The 14,508-nt window shown below is 43.4% G+C and overlaps 1 protein-coding gene across 3 annotated transcripts in view; it reads left to right on the forward strand.

The window, feature by feature from the left end:
* LOC109864385 (copine-8) overlaps nt 1–14,508 on the forward strand; it is a 138,027-nt gene that overhangs the window by 78,599 nt on the left and 44,920 nt on the right. For all 3 annotated transcript variants that reach the window (XM_020452138.2, XM_020452134.2, XM_020452135.2), the window contains 4 exons: nt 10,741–10,804; nt 11,157–11,260; nt 12,137–12,241; nt 14,238–14,279. In XM_020452138.2, the coding sequence (XP_020307727.1) occupies nt 10,741–10,804; nt 11,157–11,260; nt 12,137–12,241; nt 14,238–14,279 (315 nt within the window). The remainder of the gene's footprint in view (nt 1–10,740; nt 10,805–11,156; nt 11,261–12,136; nt 12,242–14,237; nt 14,280–14,508) is intronic.

A 14,508-nucleotide genomic window follows, 5' to 3' on the forward strand; every position in this document is an offset into this window, starting at 1 on the left:
AATTATCCCTCAATTAACAAACCGCTCCCCTCTTTTTTCAGTTTTTTTGTTAAATTGAAAACAGCCCTTGAGTTAAGTAAATTCTGCCGGAGCAATTTGCATTCCATTTCCATAATATTATCAATAAAATCTCTTTCCCCTGCAAAGGTAGTATTAATTTAATACAGGACATGAGGTTGTAGGAGACTAGAGAAAAGTTATATGGCTTTAATATAGACTGCTGTTGTGAGAAGGAGGGAGAGACAGAGACCGCAGCAATACCCTTTTCAAACTGCTGAGCCAAGCCAAGCTGTACTCTGCTGGCCTTGTTACTAAAATACCTACATTGCTGGAACTGTGCTTGGAAAGATGTTTGAGGTTGTAGTAGTAGTGAGGACAGAAAATAATGTCTGCCTGAGCATTTGTTGAGCGTATCCTGCTCCACCTGGGTGCGAAAGGGGGCCTCAGTTTAAATTTGTGCCCCCAACCTTAGCCGACTCAGTTTAAATTTGTACCTATATAAAAATAGCGACAAGACCGGTTTGTGCCCCCCCCCCCAAAAAATTTTTTGCAGCTGCACTGTGTCAGCACAATGGCCAGAGTGTGCCGCTGTGTGTGTAGTCAATCAAATGTATTTATGAAGCCATTTTTGCATCAGCTGATGTCACAAGTGCTGTACAGAAACACAGCATAAAACCCCAAACACCAAGCAATGTAGGTGTAGAAGCATGGTGGCTAGGAAAAACTCCCTAAAAAGGCAGGAACCTAGGAAGAAACTTAGAGGAACCAGGCTCTGAGGGGTGGCCAGTCCTCTTCTGGCTGTGCTGGATGGCAATTATAACAGTACATGGCCAAGATGTTCAAACACTCATAGATGACCTGCAGGGTCAGATCATAATCACAGTGGTTGTAGAGGGTGCAACAGGTCAGCACCTCAGGAGTAAATGTCAGTTGGCTTTTCATAGACGATCATTCAGCGTTAGAGACAGCAGGTGCGGTAGAGAGGGTGTCCAAAACAAGGTAGCACGTGCAGTGAACAGGTCAGGGTTCCATAGCCGCAGGCAGAACAGTTGAAACTGGAGCAGCAGCATTATCAGATGGACTGGGGACAGCAAGGAGTCATCAGGCCAGGTAGTCCTGAGACTATGGAAAGGCACTGGGGCGGTGGAAAGCCACTGGGGAAGTTAGGTATGACTAGGGCTGTTGCGTTGACCGTATTACCGCCACATCGGAGGTCACGAATCATGAAGGCAGTCAGTTAGGCTTCTTCTAGCTCTGATGCTGTCATTAGTAGCCCAATGGTAGTCAGCACTTTAATGGTACTTTCCCTCTAATCACTCTGACATCAATGCAAATGTAATCGAAAGTCAAATCAAACACTTCATGAGCTCATGTTGCGGAACATTTCCGTAGGCTATGCAATTGCTTGAGAAAACAAAGTGATGGCCTCTACTAAAAAGAGGAGGATCCCATCAGCTTTCTATTGGCTAGGCCTACTGTATTTATTTATTTCTCAACTTTCCTAATATTAAGCACATTGCTTATATTTACAACAGGAGGGTAGCTTACCTGGCTGGCATGAAAATGAACCACGGGAAAAGCATCCTCCATCCGCTATTTAAGTACATAGATGACATGTATTTTTTTCCTGCTGCCCCATTTCGATATAGGTGCATGATAATGGTCCATTCTACATCTAAACAAATTTCACACATACAGTGCCAGTCAAAAGTTGACACACCTACTCATTCAAGGGTTTTCTTTATTTTGTACTATTTTCTACATTGAAGAATAATAGTGAAGACATCAAAACTATGAAATAACACATATGGAATCACGTACTAACCAAAAAATTGTTCAATAAATCAAAATGTTTTCTATATTTGAGATTCTTCAAAGTAGCTACCCTTTGCCGTTATGACAGCTTTGCACACTCTTGGCATTCCCTCAACCAGCATCACGAGGTATTCACCTGGAATGCATTTCATTTAGCAGGTGTGCCTTGTTAAAAGTAAATTTGTGGCATTTCGTTCCTTCTTAATGCATTGAGACAGTCAGTTGTGTTGTGATAAGGTAGGGGTGGTATATAGAAGATAGCCCTATTTGGTAAAACACCAAGTCCATATTATGGAAATAACAGCACAAATAAGTAAAGAGCGATGACAGTCCATCATTACTTTAAGACATGAAGATCAGTCAAGACAGAAAATGTCAAGAACTTTGAAAGTTTCTTCAACTGCAGTAGCAAAAACCATCATGATGTAACTGGTTCTCATGAGGACCGACCACAGGAAAGGAGGACCCAGTTACCTCTGTTGCTGAGAATAAGTTCATGATAGTTACCAGCCTCAGAAATTGCACCCCAAATAAATGCTTCAGAGTTCAAGCAACAGACACATCTCAACATCAACAGGCCTTCATGGTCAAATTACTGCAAAGAAACCATGACTAAAGGACATCAATAAGAAGAAGAGACTTGGCCTCCCGGGTGGCGCAGTGGTTATTTTTGACATGCGTTTTTCTGGATTTTTTGTTGTTGTTATTCTGTCTCTCACTGTTCAAGTAAACCTACCATTAAAATTATAGATGGATCATTTTTTTGTCAGTGGGCAAACGTACAAAATCAGAAGGGGATGAAATACTTTTTCCCCTCACTGTATATGGGAACTCCTTCAAGACTGTTGGAAAAGCATTCCTCATCAAATCAAATCAAATTTATTTATATAGCCCTTCGTACATCAGCTGATATCTCAAAGTGCTGTACAGAAACCCAGCCTAAAACCCCAAACAGCAAGCAATGCAGGCGGAGAAGCACGGTGGCTAGGAAAAACTCCCTAGAAAGGCCAATACCTAGGAAGAAACCTAGAGAGGAACCAGGCTATGTGGGGTGGCCAGTCCTCTTCTGGCTGTGCCGGGTGGAGATTATAACAGAACATGGTCAAGATGTTCAATGTTCATAAATGACCAGCATGGTCGAATAATAATAAGGCAGAACAGTTGAAACTAGAGCAGCAGCACAGTCAGGTGGAAGTTGAAACTGGAGCAGCAGCATGGCCAGGTAGACTGGGGACAGCAAGGAATCATCATGTCAGGTAGTCCTGGGGCATGGTCCTAGGGCTCAGGTCAGTTGAAACTGGAACAGCAGCATGGCCAGGTGGACTGGGGACAGCAAGGAGTCATCATGTCAGGTAGTCCTGGGGCATGGTCCTAGGGCTCAGGTCCTCCGAGAGAGAGAAAGAAAGAGAGAAGGAGAGAATTAGAGAACGCACACTTAGATTCACACAGGACACCGAATAGGACAGGAGAAGTACTCCAGATATAACAAACTGACCCCAGCCCCCCGACACATAAACTACTGCAGCATAAATACTGGAGGCTGAGACAGGAGGGGTCAGGAGACACTGTGGCCCCATCCGAGGACACCCCCGGACAGGGCCAAACAGGAAGGATATAACCCCACCCACTTTGCCAAAGCACAGCCCCCACACCACTAGAGGGATATCTTCAACCACCAACTTACCATCCTGAGACAAGGCTGAGTATAGCCCACAAAGATCTCCGCCATGGCACAACCCAAGGGGGGGCGGGGCGCCAACCCAGACAGGATGACCACAACAGTGAATCAACCCACTCAGGTGACGCACCCCCTCCAGGGACGGCATGAGAGAGCCCCAGCAAGCCAGTGACTCAGCCCCTGTAATAGGGTTAGAGGCAGAGAATCCCAGTGGAAAGAGGGGAACCGGCCAGGCAGAGACAGCAAGGGCGGTTCGTTGCTCCAGAGCCTTTCCGTTCACCTTCCCACTCCTGGGCCAGACTACACTCAATCATATGACCCACTGAAGAGATGAGTCTTCAGTAAAGACCTAAAGGTTGAGACCGAGTTTGCGTCTCTGACATGGGTAGGCAGACCGTTCCATAAAAATGGAGCTCTATAGGAGAAAGCCCTGCCTCCAGCTGTTTGCTTAGAAATTCTAGGGACAATTAGGAGGCCTGCGTCTTGTGACCGTAGCGTACGTATAGGTATGTACGGCAGGACCAAATCAGAGAGATAGGTAGGAGCAAGCCCATGTAATGCTTTGTAGGTTAGCAGTAAAACCTTGAAATCAGCCCTTGCTTTGACAGGAAGCCAGTGTAGAGAGGCTAGCACTGGAGTAATATGATCAAATTTTTTGGTTCTAGTCAGGATTCTAGCAGCCGTATTTAGCACTAACTGAAGTTTATTTAGTGCTTTATCCGGGTAGCCGGAAAATAGAGCATTGCAGTAGTCTAACCTAGAAGTGACAAAAGCATGGATTAATTTTTCTGCATCATTTTTGGACAGAAAGTTTCTGATTTTTGCAATGTTACGTAGATGGAAAAAAGCTGTCCTCGAAATGGTCTTGATATGTTCTTCAAAAGAGAGATCAGGGTCCAGAGTAACGCCGAGGTCCTTCACAGTTTTATTTGAGACGACTGTACAACCATTAAGATTAATTGTCAGATTCAACAGAAGATCTCTTTGTTTCTTGGGACCTAGAACAAGCATCTCTGTTTTGTCCGAGTTTAATAGTAGAAAGTTTGCAGCCATCCACTTCCTTATGTCTGAAACACATGCTTCTAGCGAGGGCAATTTTGGGGCTTCACCATGTTTCATTGAAATGTACAGCTGTGTGTCATCCGCATAGCAGTGAAAGTTTACATTATGTTTTCGAATAACATCCCCAAGAGGTAAAATATATAGTGAAAACAATAGTGGTCCTAAAACGGAACCTTGAGGAACACCGAAATTTACAGTTGATTTGTCAGAGGACAAACCATTCACAGAGACAAACTGATATCTTTCCGACAGATAAGATCTAAACCAGGCCAGAACATGTCCGTGTAGACCAATTTGGGTTTCCAATCTCTCCAAAAGAATGTGGTGATCGATGGTATCAAAAGCAGCACTAAGGTCTAGGAGCACGAGGACAGATGCAGAGCCTCGGTCCGATGCCATTAAAATGTCATTTACCACCTTCACAAGTGCCGTCTCAGTGCTATGATGGGGTCTAAAACCAGACTGAAGCATTTCGTATACATTGTTTGTCTTCAGGAAGGCAGTGAGTTGCTGCGCAACAGCCTTCTCTAAAATTTTTGAGAGGAATGGAAGATTCGATATAGGCCGATAGTTTTTTATATTTTCTGGGTCAAGGTTTGGCTTTTTCAAGAGAGGCTTTATTACTGCCACTTTTAGTGAGTTTGGTACACATCCAGTGGATAGAGAGCCGTTTATTATGTTCAACATAGGAGGGCCAAGCACAGGAAGCAGCTCTTTCAGTAGTTTAGTTGGAATAGGGTCCAGTATGCAGCTTGAAGGTTTAGAGGCCATGATTATTTTCATCATTGTGTCAAGAGATATAGTACTAAAACACTTGAGCGTCTCTCTTGATCCTAGGTCCTGGCAGAGTTGTGCAGACTCAGGACAACTGAGGTTTGGAGGAATACGCAGGTTTAAAGAGGAGTCCGTAATTTGCTTTCTAATAATCATAATCTTTTCCTCAAAGAAGTTCATGAATTTATCACTGCTAAAGTGAAAGTCATCCTCTCTTGGGGAATGCTGCTTTTTAGTTAGCTTTGCGACAGTATTAAAAAGGAATTTCGGATTGTTCTTATTTTCCTCAATTAAGTTAGAAAAATAGGATGATTGAGCAGCAGTAAGGGCTCTACGGTACTGCACGGTACCGTCCTTCCAAGCTAGTCGGAAGACTTCCAGTTTGGTGTGGCGCCATTTCCGTTCCAATTTTCTGGAAGCTTGCTTCAGAGCTCGGGTATTTTCTGTGTACCAGGGAGCTAGTTTCTTATGAGAATTTTGTTTTGTTTTTAGGGGTGCAACTGCATCTAGGGTATTGCGCAAGGTTAGATTGAGATCCTCAGTTAGGTGGTTAACTGATTTTTGTCCTCTGGCGTCCTTGGGTAGGCAGAGGGAGTCTGGAAGGGCATCAAGGAATCTTTGTGTTGTCTGTGAATTTATAGCACGACTTTTGATGTTCCTTGGTTGGGGTCTAAGCAGATTATTTGTTGCAATTGCAAACGTAATAAAATGGTGGTCCGATAGTCCAGGATTATGAGGAAAAACATTAAGATCCACCACATTTATTCCATGGGACAAAACTCATGAAGTTGGTTGAGAGAATGCCAGGACTCTGCAAAGCTGTCATCAAGGCAAAGGTTGGCTACTTTGAAGAATCTAAAATATAAAACATATTTTGATTTGTTTAACACTTTTTTGATTACTACATGATTCCATATGTGTTATTTGATAGTTTTTAATGTATTCACTATAAAGAAAAATCCTGGAATGAGTAGGTGTGTCCAAACTTTTGACTGGTATTGTATATTGGTAAGTATTACCGTCATCTTTGAAACACCAGCTCTGTGTAAATACATCCAAAACTTATTTGCGCCTCTACCTGTCTGCCTCCTGCTGAATTTTTGTCCATACTACTGCTAGAAGGCCCCTATTGTATGCGGCAGAGGTAGGCTACAGATGTCGAGCCATCCTGTCACTTCAAAAGCACACAATTATCTTGACCTCTGAGTCTCTGCATTTGTACTTTATTGTGGTTTGCTTGATATAAGCAGAATTCAATATAATTACCCTTGCCGATTTCAACTGCCCCCTTAATCACTTTATCCTGTCGCCCGCTCTGGTCTCCAGAGAATAAGACCCTCATTGTGTTGAGCTGAATCAGGGAAAGTAGCTCAACTGTGTTAATATGACAGTGTCTTTGTAATATTGAATAGGGCTAACTGGCTCCGTTAAAAATGCCAGCCTTTCCAAGGCCTCACCTGCGTATCTCTACTGGGGGTGAAAAGAATAGAATACACACTGTACATTGATTTCCCTGGCTCAGGATGTGTTGTCTAATGATAATTGTTATTCCCTTCAGGCCTCTCGTCTCTCCACGGGGGAAGGGGAAGATAATTGCAGGCGCATCGTATGCTAATACCCCCCCCAGTAACGCCACAGGTTGCTACGATTCTGCTTCTCTCTCTCCTGACACTGATTGCAAATCCTTGTGTCTTGATTATAAGTTTTCGAAGTGTTGATTCTGAATACACACAGACCAAGGAGGGGGTGGTGAAGGAGAACGAAAGAGAACGCGAGATAAAGGAGAAAGAGCGAGAGAAGGGGAGGGATAGAGAGATGAGAAAAGAAGATACGTTTATGAGCAGAAGAGAGGTGAATGCGACCGAGAGAGCATTTACTTCTTAAGGTGTTTATGATGATTCATTTTCACATATTCCATTAAAACCACTTAAGGATCTGCCCCTTTTTTTCAATGTTCACCTAAAATGACATACACAAATCTAACTGCCTGTAACTCAGGCCCTGAAGCAAGAAAATGCAGTACTATTTGAAAGGAAACACTTTGAAGTTTGTGGAAATGTGAAAAGAATGTAGGAGAATGTAACACAATAGATCTGGTAAAAAGATAATACAAAGAAATAAACCAACTGTTCTTTGGGTATTTTTTTTGTGCAAATCTTTGAAATAATGTGTTATTCCAGCCCAGGTGGCCACTGAGGGCAGCAGCATACAGTGGGGGCAAAAAAGTATTTAGTCAGCCACCAATTGTGCAAGTTCTCCCACTTAAAAAGATGAGAGAGGCCTGTAATTTTCATCATTGGTACACTTCAACTATGACAGACAAAATGAGAAAAAAAAATCCAGAAAATCACATTGTAGGATTCTTTATGAATGTATTTGCAAATTATGGTTGAAAATAAGTATTTGGTCAATAACAAAAGTTTATCTCAATACTTTTATATACCCTTTGTTGGCAATGACAGAGGTCAAACGTTTTCTGTAAGTCTTCACAAGGTGAACCACTATTGCTGGTATTTTGGCCCCACTGTATATGGACCTGTGCCATTCACTTTGAACTGTACTGTTTTTACAGCATGAGCAGATGCGCTTGTTTTGTGATCAAAGCGAGAGCTGCATGTAGCGACGTGTGCACATTTGTTCATATCCTTTGCTAGTGAGTTATTAACCCAGTTCTAGATCATTTGTAGTTAGCAATGGGGGAGTACATTGGCTGCTACTGTTGTCTGAACGATAGAACAGCTATTTCCATGTTAAAATTAAATGGAATGCATTTTCTCCATTGTTTTTTGTATGGTAGGCCACTCTGGTAATTTTATTTTAAAAATGTATTTCACCTTTATTTAACCAGGTAGGCTAGTTGAGAACAAGTTCTCATTTACAACTGCGACCTGGCCAAGATAAAGCAAAGCTTTACCTAATGTAAGCCTACATTAGGATCAAATAGCCACAGTAGCCTACTTGACCACTGTTAAAACTAACTTAGTGGGTACCAATATTGAAATGTAAAAGCCTGTTTATATTAAATAAAGTGTCCTTTTTAATATAGATCACATGTACAATTCAATAAATCTGCATTTTGACATGTCACAGTTGTGTTCTGTGGGTATCACTGAGAAGGCTGATGACCATAGGTAAGCCTGTATTTTGCAGTATGAATGTCAACACACACAGTAGGTTGACTGGTGAGCTAATGTGACTGTCAAAGTCCTGCAATAAGATTATTTACTAATATTTGTGTAAACTCTTCACAGTTGTGTTCTTTGCGTGTCACTGAGTAGGCTGATATTCCATTTCACGGACCCAATATCCAAAGGTAAGGATGTACGTTGCAATGTGAATGTCAATATGCACAATGGGCTGGATAGTGAGGTGATTCCCCACAGCTATGACGCTAATATTTGTGTAAACTCTTCATAGTTGGGTTCTGTGGGTATCACTGAGTAGGCTGATACCCCATTTCATGAAACCTGTCTTTTTGTGGACTGCATTCTTGCTTTACCTGCACTAACCCTATGCCTCCCCCATTATTAAATAGATGTGGCCCTATCCCTGCCACCCCCAAAGGCCTGTTGGTACACTAGGCCTTGCCAACCAACCCAGGAGGAGCTCTGTGTGCGAGTCCTCAGATGGCCATGGTCTTGTTTGATCTATAGTCTGACTGACCCACTGAATTAGAAGTGATGGGATTGGACCGGAGCTTTGTTTAGCCTACTGTGTGGCCCCCTCATCAGTACACATTCACAGTCACCCGCACAAAGAGACCACAGCGTGTGTCTTCTGGTGCAGCTCTGGTCTGCTTGCTTGCGTGTGCATGCGTGTGTTGGCACCAAGGCAAGAAAGACCGGGGGAGACCGAAGAGAATAAAGGGATTTATCTGGGTTTTTTCATTCAACCACTCCTATTGTAATAAGCATAGGGAGGAGCCAGTTCAGCTGATGTTCAGTGTCGTTCATAGGGGTCGTATTATGGCAGCAGATCTGAATTGTGCTGATCTGGTTAGTCGGGCAGCAATTGTGCGAACGCTTGTTGTGCGTTCCAAATGGCACCCTATTCCCTAAATGAGGCACTCCTTTTGTCCAGACCCATATGGGCCCTGGTCAAAAGTAGTGTACTCTATTAATGGATGAGAGAGGACTTGTGGAATACTTGTGAAACACTGTCTGAATCCTATTTGTGTGTGTCATCCCGTTATTAACATGTCTACGGCAGGATTTCCTAACGTGACTCGTTATGACTCGTTACTATATGCTGGGGAATCAACTGCTACAGTTTTAAATTCTCTTTTTTGGGGGGGCATTCTAAGATGAGAACAGAACATTCACAATCAAGCTTCTCTGTAACAGTGGCTGGGCCTGTGTTCATATACCATATCAGTGAAGGCCTAAGGGTGCTGATCTAGGATCAGTGTGAAAATGCTCCCAAGTGTGAAGTTCAGTTTTTCCTCTCACAATTACTCTTGCTACACTGGCCATATGGAACATAATCCTAATGTGTCTTCATTTTGTTTCTTACATAATTGCAATGAGGAGAATGGGTCGATTTCATGGTGGAGGAAATGGAAGGGAACACTGGACAGCACAAATGACCTAGTTGAAATGTGGGAGGGGAGAGAGAGAGAGAAACATTTACATTTTCCTTCTTTTGCAATTTTACTCCCATCCTTCAGAAGAGGTAGGCTATTGGTTTCAGGGTTAAAAACAGATAGCTGTTCTTCCCAATGTAAAGAACTGATACAAAAAACCCATCCGGATCCATGTCCTTTTGGTAGGTCTATCAGCTCTCTCCTTCAGTCTTGTTAAGGGGACTTGTATTACTCTTATGCTGGGGTCCTCGACCCCAATTTCAGGCTGCCCAAATGACTGCCTGCGTACACTTCTGCAAGGTGGGCCTGGCTAGTGCTATGACAGCGCTAGTCATCAGCATCTTGAAGATGACTCTTTTTCTCTGAATTTAAGCCTCAGTGGTTCCGTTTTTGAAAGTTTATTTTGTCATTTGACAGGACTTGAACATTGTTTCTTGGAGGGATGGTGGATGTATTGTCAAAGGGGCCTGTGTAAGTTGGGTGCGTTGGTTCTAGTGTGTTGGACGGAACCTGGATAAACGGTGTCTCGCTTTCTGCTGACCGTCGGGTCAGGGAAGGCTTAATGGAAGGTGCACAGACAAACACACACACACACACTGGCCTCTCTGTACAGGGGTACAAACCTGCTCTCTCTAAGGTCAACTTGTATCGCATGGCTTTCGAGGTGTTTTGGGACACTCCCTCAAGTTTTCCATGGCATGATGGAAGAGGTTTATTATGACAGAGGAACCTTCACAGACATCACCATTACCGGGTTTCCGTTAGACCCTACTGCCCATATAGTCCATTAGTGTACCAATGAATGGTGTCTCTCTTTTGTCTTCAACAGGGGCCTTCCTGGAAAGAAGTGTGGAAACATCATTGTTAAGGCAGAAGAGATGGGAAACTGCAGGGTGAGTAGTGACGGCAGGGGATATGGAGGGGAAAGGGAGTTTTGGGCTGTATCCCATTCCAAAAAAAAGCTGACTGCCCTTGTTAACTCCCCAAACCAAACATCCTACCCACATAAGGACAGCATCAATCAATAAACACTTTGCCATGGCATATACATGCAATTATATTGGATCTACTATCATATCTCTCACCTTGATGCTGAGTGGAGTTGCCGTGTCCTGCAATGTCCCTGTTGACTGATCAGCATGAATGTCTGCATCTACGATCAGAAGTCTCTCGCCAGTATCTGCAGTGAATAGTGAGCTGTGCTGTCAGTTTCATCAGTCTCAATGTCTCTCTCTGTTACTTTAGGAGTCGGTGATGATGCAGTTCTGTGGGAATAAACTGGACAAGAAAGATTTCTTCGGCAAGTCAGACCCTTTCCTCGTCTTCTACCGCAGCAATGAAGATGGAACGTGAGTATCCTTTACCGACCCCTTCTTCAGATCCTCTCCTCCATTTCTATTCCATCCATCAGTCTTTCCACTGTGTGTGTGTTACAGCCTACAGGGTCTTCTCTCTCTCATCAACACGTATCTGAGGGGTCAGTTAAGCAGGTCTACTCCTCTGAGGAGAGGCTTTATTACACACACACACACACACACACCTGTTACAGCCGCCAGAGCAGAGAGGAGATGACCTAGCGGGAGCAGTGGCCTGAGGGAGAGCTCCCTATTGCCCCACTGGCCTCTCTGTACAGTGGTCAAACATATCTCTCTCTCTCTCTCTGTGTGTATCAGTTAATGGATGATGACGCTCTCTGAACTCATATTCCACACTGCACTATATTCACATTAAAACCATTTAGTCTCGTGGTGAATGATGATTATACTGAGTATTCCTCAGTTGATGGTAATTGCTCTTAGAACTGAAAGAGATTTTTTTTTGTGCTGGTCATCATGATGACATTTGAATTGTTTTTTTTATCGCTCTATATTTTTGACAAAGTACGGAAAATAGGAATCAATATCTTTTGAGGTTTGTATCACTAAGTGTGTGTGATTTATCTTCTTGGAGGGGAAGAAAGATCTGAAGGAGCTGAGGGTCAAAGAGACGTTTAAACTTGAGGGAAATCTGGAGAAAAGCACAGGAAGATGGTCTGTGTCGCTAAATCTAACTTTGCACAGACACTCTGAGGGAATGAGAGCGAGAGGGAGAGAGAGTGAGAAAGAGAGTGTGGGATGTGGGAAGAAATAGAGGGCGATAAAGAGGAACAGTGAAAGGAATATTGTAGAGTGATTGACTGATGCATTGATCATTGTATGGCTTGTCTTGTCTCTGTGTTTCCCCAGGTTCACAACCTGCCATAAGACAGAGGTGGTGAAGAACACACTAAACCCAGTGTGGCAGGCCTTCAAGATACCCGTCAGAGCACTCTGCAACGGAGACTACGACAGGTCAGCGTGTGTGTGTGTGTGTCTACATGTGTGTGTTGTTTGGCCCGCAAGATTAGACTGGCATTTATTGGTTTGCGGAAGTGTGTGAGGGCCATGGTGATCATCTTTTTTTTTCAACAATTTGAGTGCTTTGTAAAAAATGATTTGATGACAGGATCTAATCTGTAAAAGGAGAAAACAGTTTTTTTAGATGGACTCCATTTTGTAAGAATCACCATGCATGCACGGAATTCCTTGGTTGCTAAGGTTGCTGTGAACCTATTAAATGCAAATAGAAGTTATTATAATGAACTCGAACAGAGAATTGAATGCTTGGTCTGCTTATGAATAGCCTTCCTCTCTGCAATCATCATTCTCCCTCAGTGGAGTAGTCAATTCACATGCCTGACTGACAGACAGGTGTCATGTCCACACTCAGATGCATTGGCCCTTAAATCCAGGGTGTAAGAAGCTGCAATAGTTTGATATCGAGTGAGTGTGTGTTTGACATCGAGTGAGTGTGTTTGATATCGAGTGAGTGTGTGTATCGAGTGAGTGTGTGTATAGGATCTGCAATCCCATCTCAGGGATTGTGTTTGTATTCATCTCCAGTTGTCAGCGGGCTTGTTTGCCAGTGATAAGGCACAAATCCCCAGATGGATGGTCTGAGCTTGTCAGGCTGCATTGATTGGAGCAGAGCTGGGCCCTGACTCTCTCTGAGTTGTTAGGAGGTTAGTTAGAGAGAGCTCATTGTTATCAGTGTGCGGAGAGTGTGGGGAGCCAAGGAAGCACAGAAATTAATGCTTACACACACACTCATATATATTGATTTACGCACTTGCACGCACGCACACACACACACAGTGAGAGTGCGAGTCTCTGGGGGTCTGGGATGAGAGATAAGGTAGAGCGCTAACAACAGAGAGCTGTGTGTCCCCCTGCTGATAGTACCACCGCTGATAGACTCTTGTTAGAGACACACACTCCCACGCACACACACACGCATACCTACTTCTCCCTCCACCCCGGGGACTACAGAAGAAGCAGCAAATCCATTGTCTGTCCTGTCAACTCGTCACTCCTGTTGTCTTCAGAGCATCTTTAGGTTGGGCTTCAATACAGTAAAGGTCTTCCAATGAGGTAGTTAATAAATTCCACTGCAGTTAATATGAGCGGTCGTCCCCCGTGCTGTCCTCTGCACAGTAGATGTGCTTCCCAAATGGCACCCTACTCCAAAGTGCACTACTTTTGACCGGAGCCCATGGGCCCTGCTCAAAAGTAGTTCATAACAAATGGAATAGGATGCCATTTGTGAGGCAGTGCAGGACTACCTCCCTCAAGTCCCGGGGGGGGTTCTGGTTGATTACTACAGGAATGGATGGCTTTATCTCCTCAGCCTTTCAGTCAGCTTTGATGGATGGTGATGGGCTCATCCTTCACTCCATCTAGTGGGAGGATGAGCAGAGTGCGTGTTTCTGTGTCTGTCTTTGTGGTCTGACAATGCCGGAGTGTGCCTCTTATCATCGTACCCCTTTTTAACGACCCCTTTCAGGAAACTCATTAACCTGTGACTTCTGACCCGGTGGTGATCTATAACTAATGATTACCTACAGGATCTAAGCAGCTGTTCATTATGTTCTTTTTTTTTCTCTGAAAAGTGAGGTGAAATTGGTGCTGGGTGAAATACGCACAGCCACGGTCAGCTACTTATCTCTTGGCTCTGGTGATGGAGAATGGCCACTTGTTATGGGAAAACGATTCTTCAGTTTGAGGGGATGGGTGATGGTGGAAGAGCACTGCTTTTCTCTCTCTAACGTTTGTTATTTTGGAAACCATTTATAGACATGATATAGATTACTGTAAACTATCCTCCTTCAGTATACTATTACTGTACATTTCATCTTGAAACTAGTTTGGGGGGAATGTACAGTGTCATGATCATAGTTTGTGCTCATAATTGGCCTGTTAAAACGAAATAAATATTTTTCTAATATATTGTTATTTTTCACCCTACTAGAACGATCAAGATAGAATGCTACGACTGGGACAGAGATGGAAGGTAATTTCATTTGAATCTTTATTGAAAAGCACCTTCATTAGCATGATGTAATCACTGTGTTATTTCAATGATGCCACTTTAAGTAGTCCTAATCTATATTTCTAGAAGGTAAGGAAGCTGTGTTGGATGCTGACTCATTCAACACAGGTTGACATGTTGTTGTTGAAGTGGGGTAATTGGATTGGCTATAAACATAGAGGCGGGGCCAAGGGCGGAGCAGCAGTAGAGC

Source organism: Oncorhynchus kisutch, linkage group LG19, assembly GCF_002021735.2.
Source record: "Oncorhynchus kisutch isolate 150728-3 linkage group LG19, Okis_V2, whole genome shotgun sequence".
Classification (NCBI taxonomy): Eukaryota; Metazoa; Chordata; class Actinopteri; order Salmoniformes; family Salmonidae; genus Oncorhynchus; species Oncorhynchus kisutch.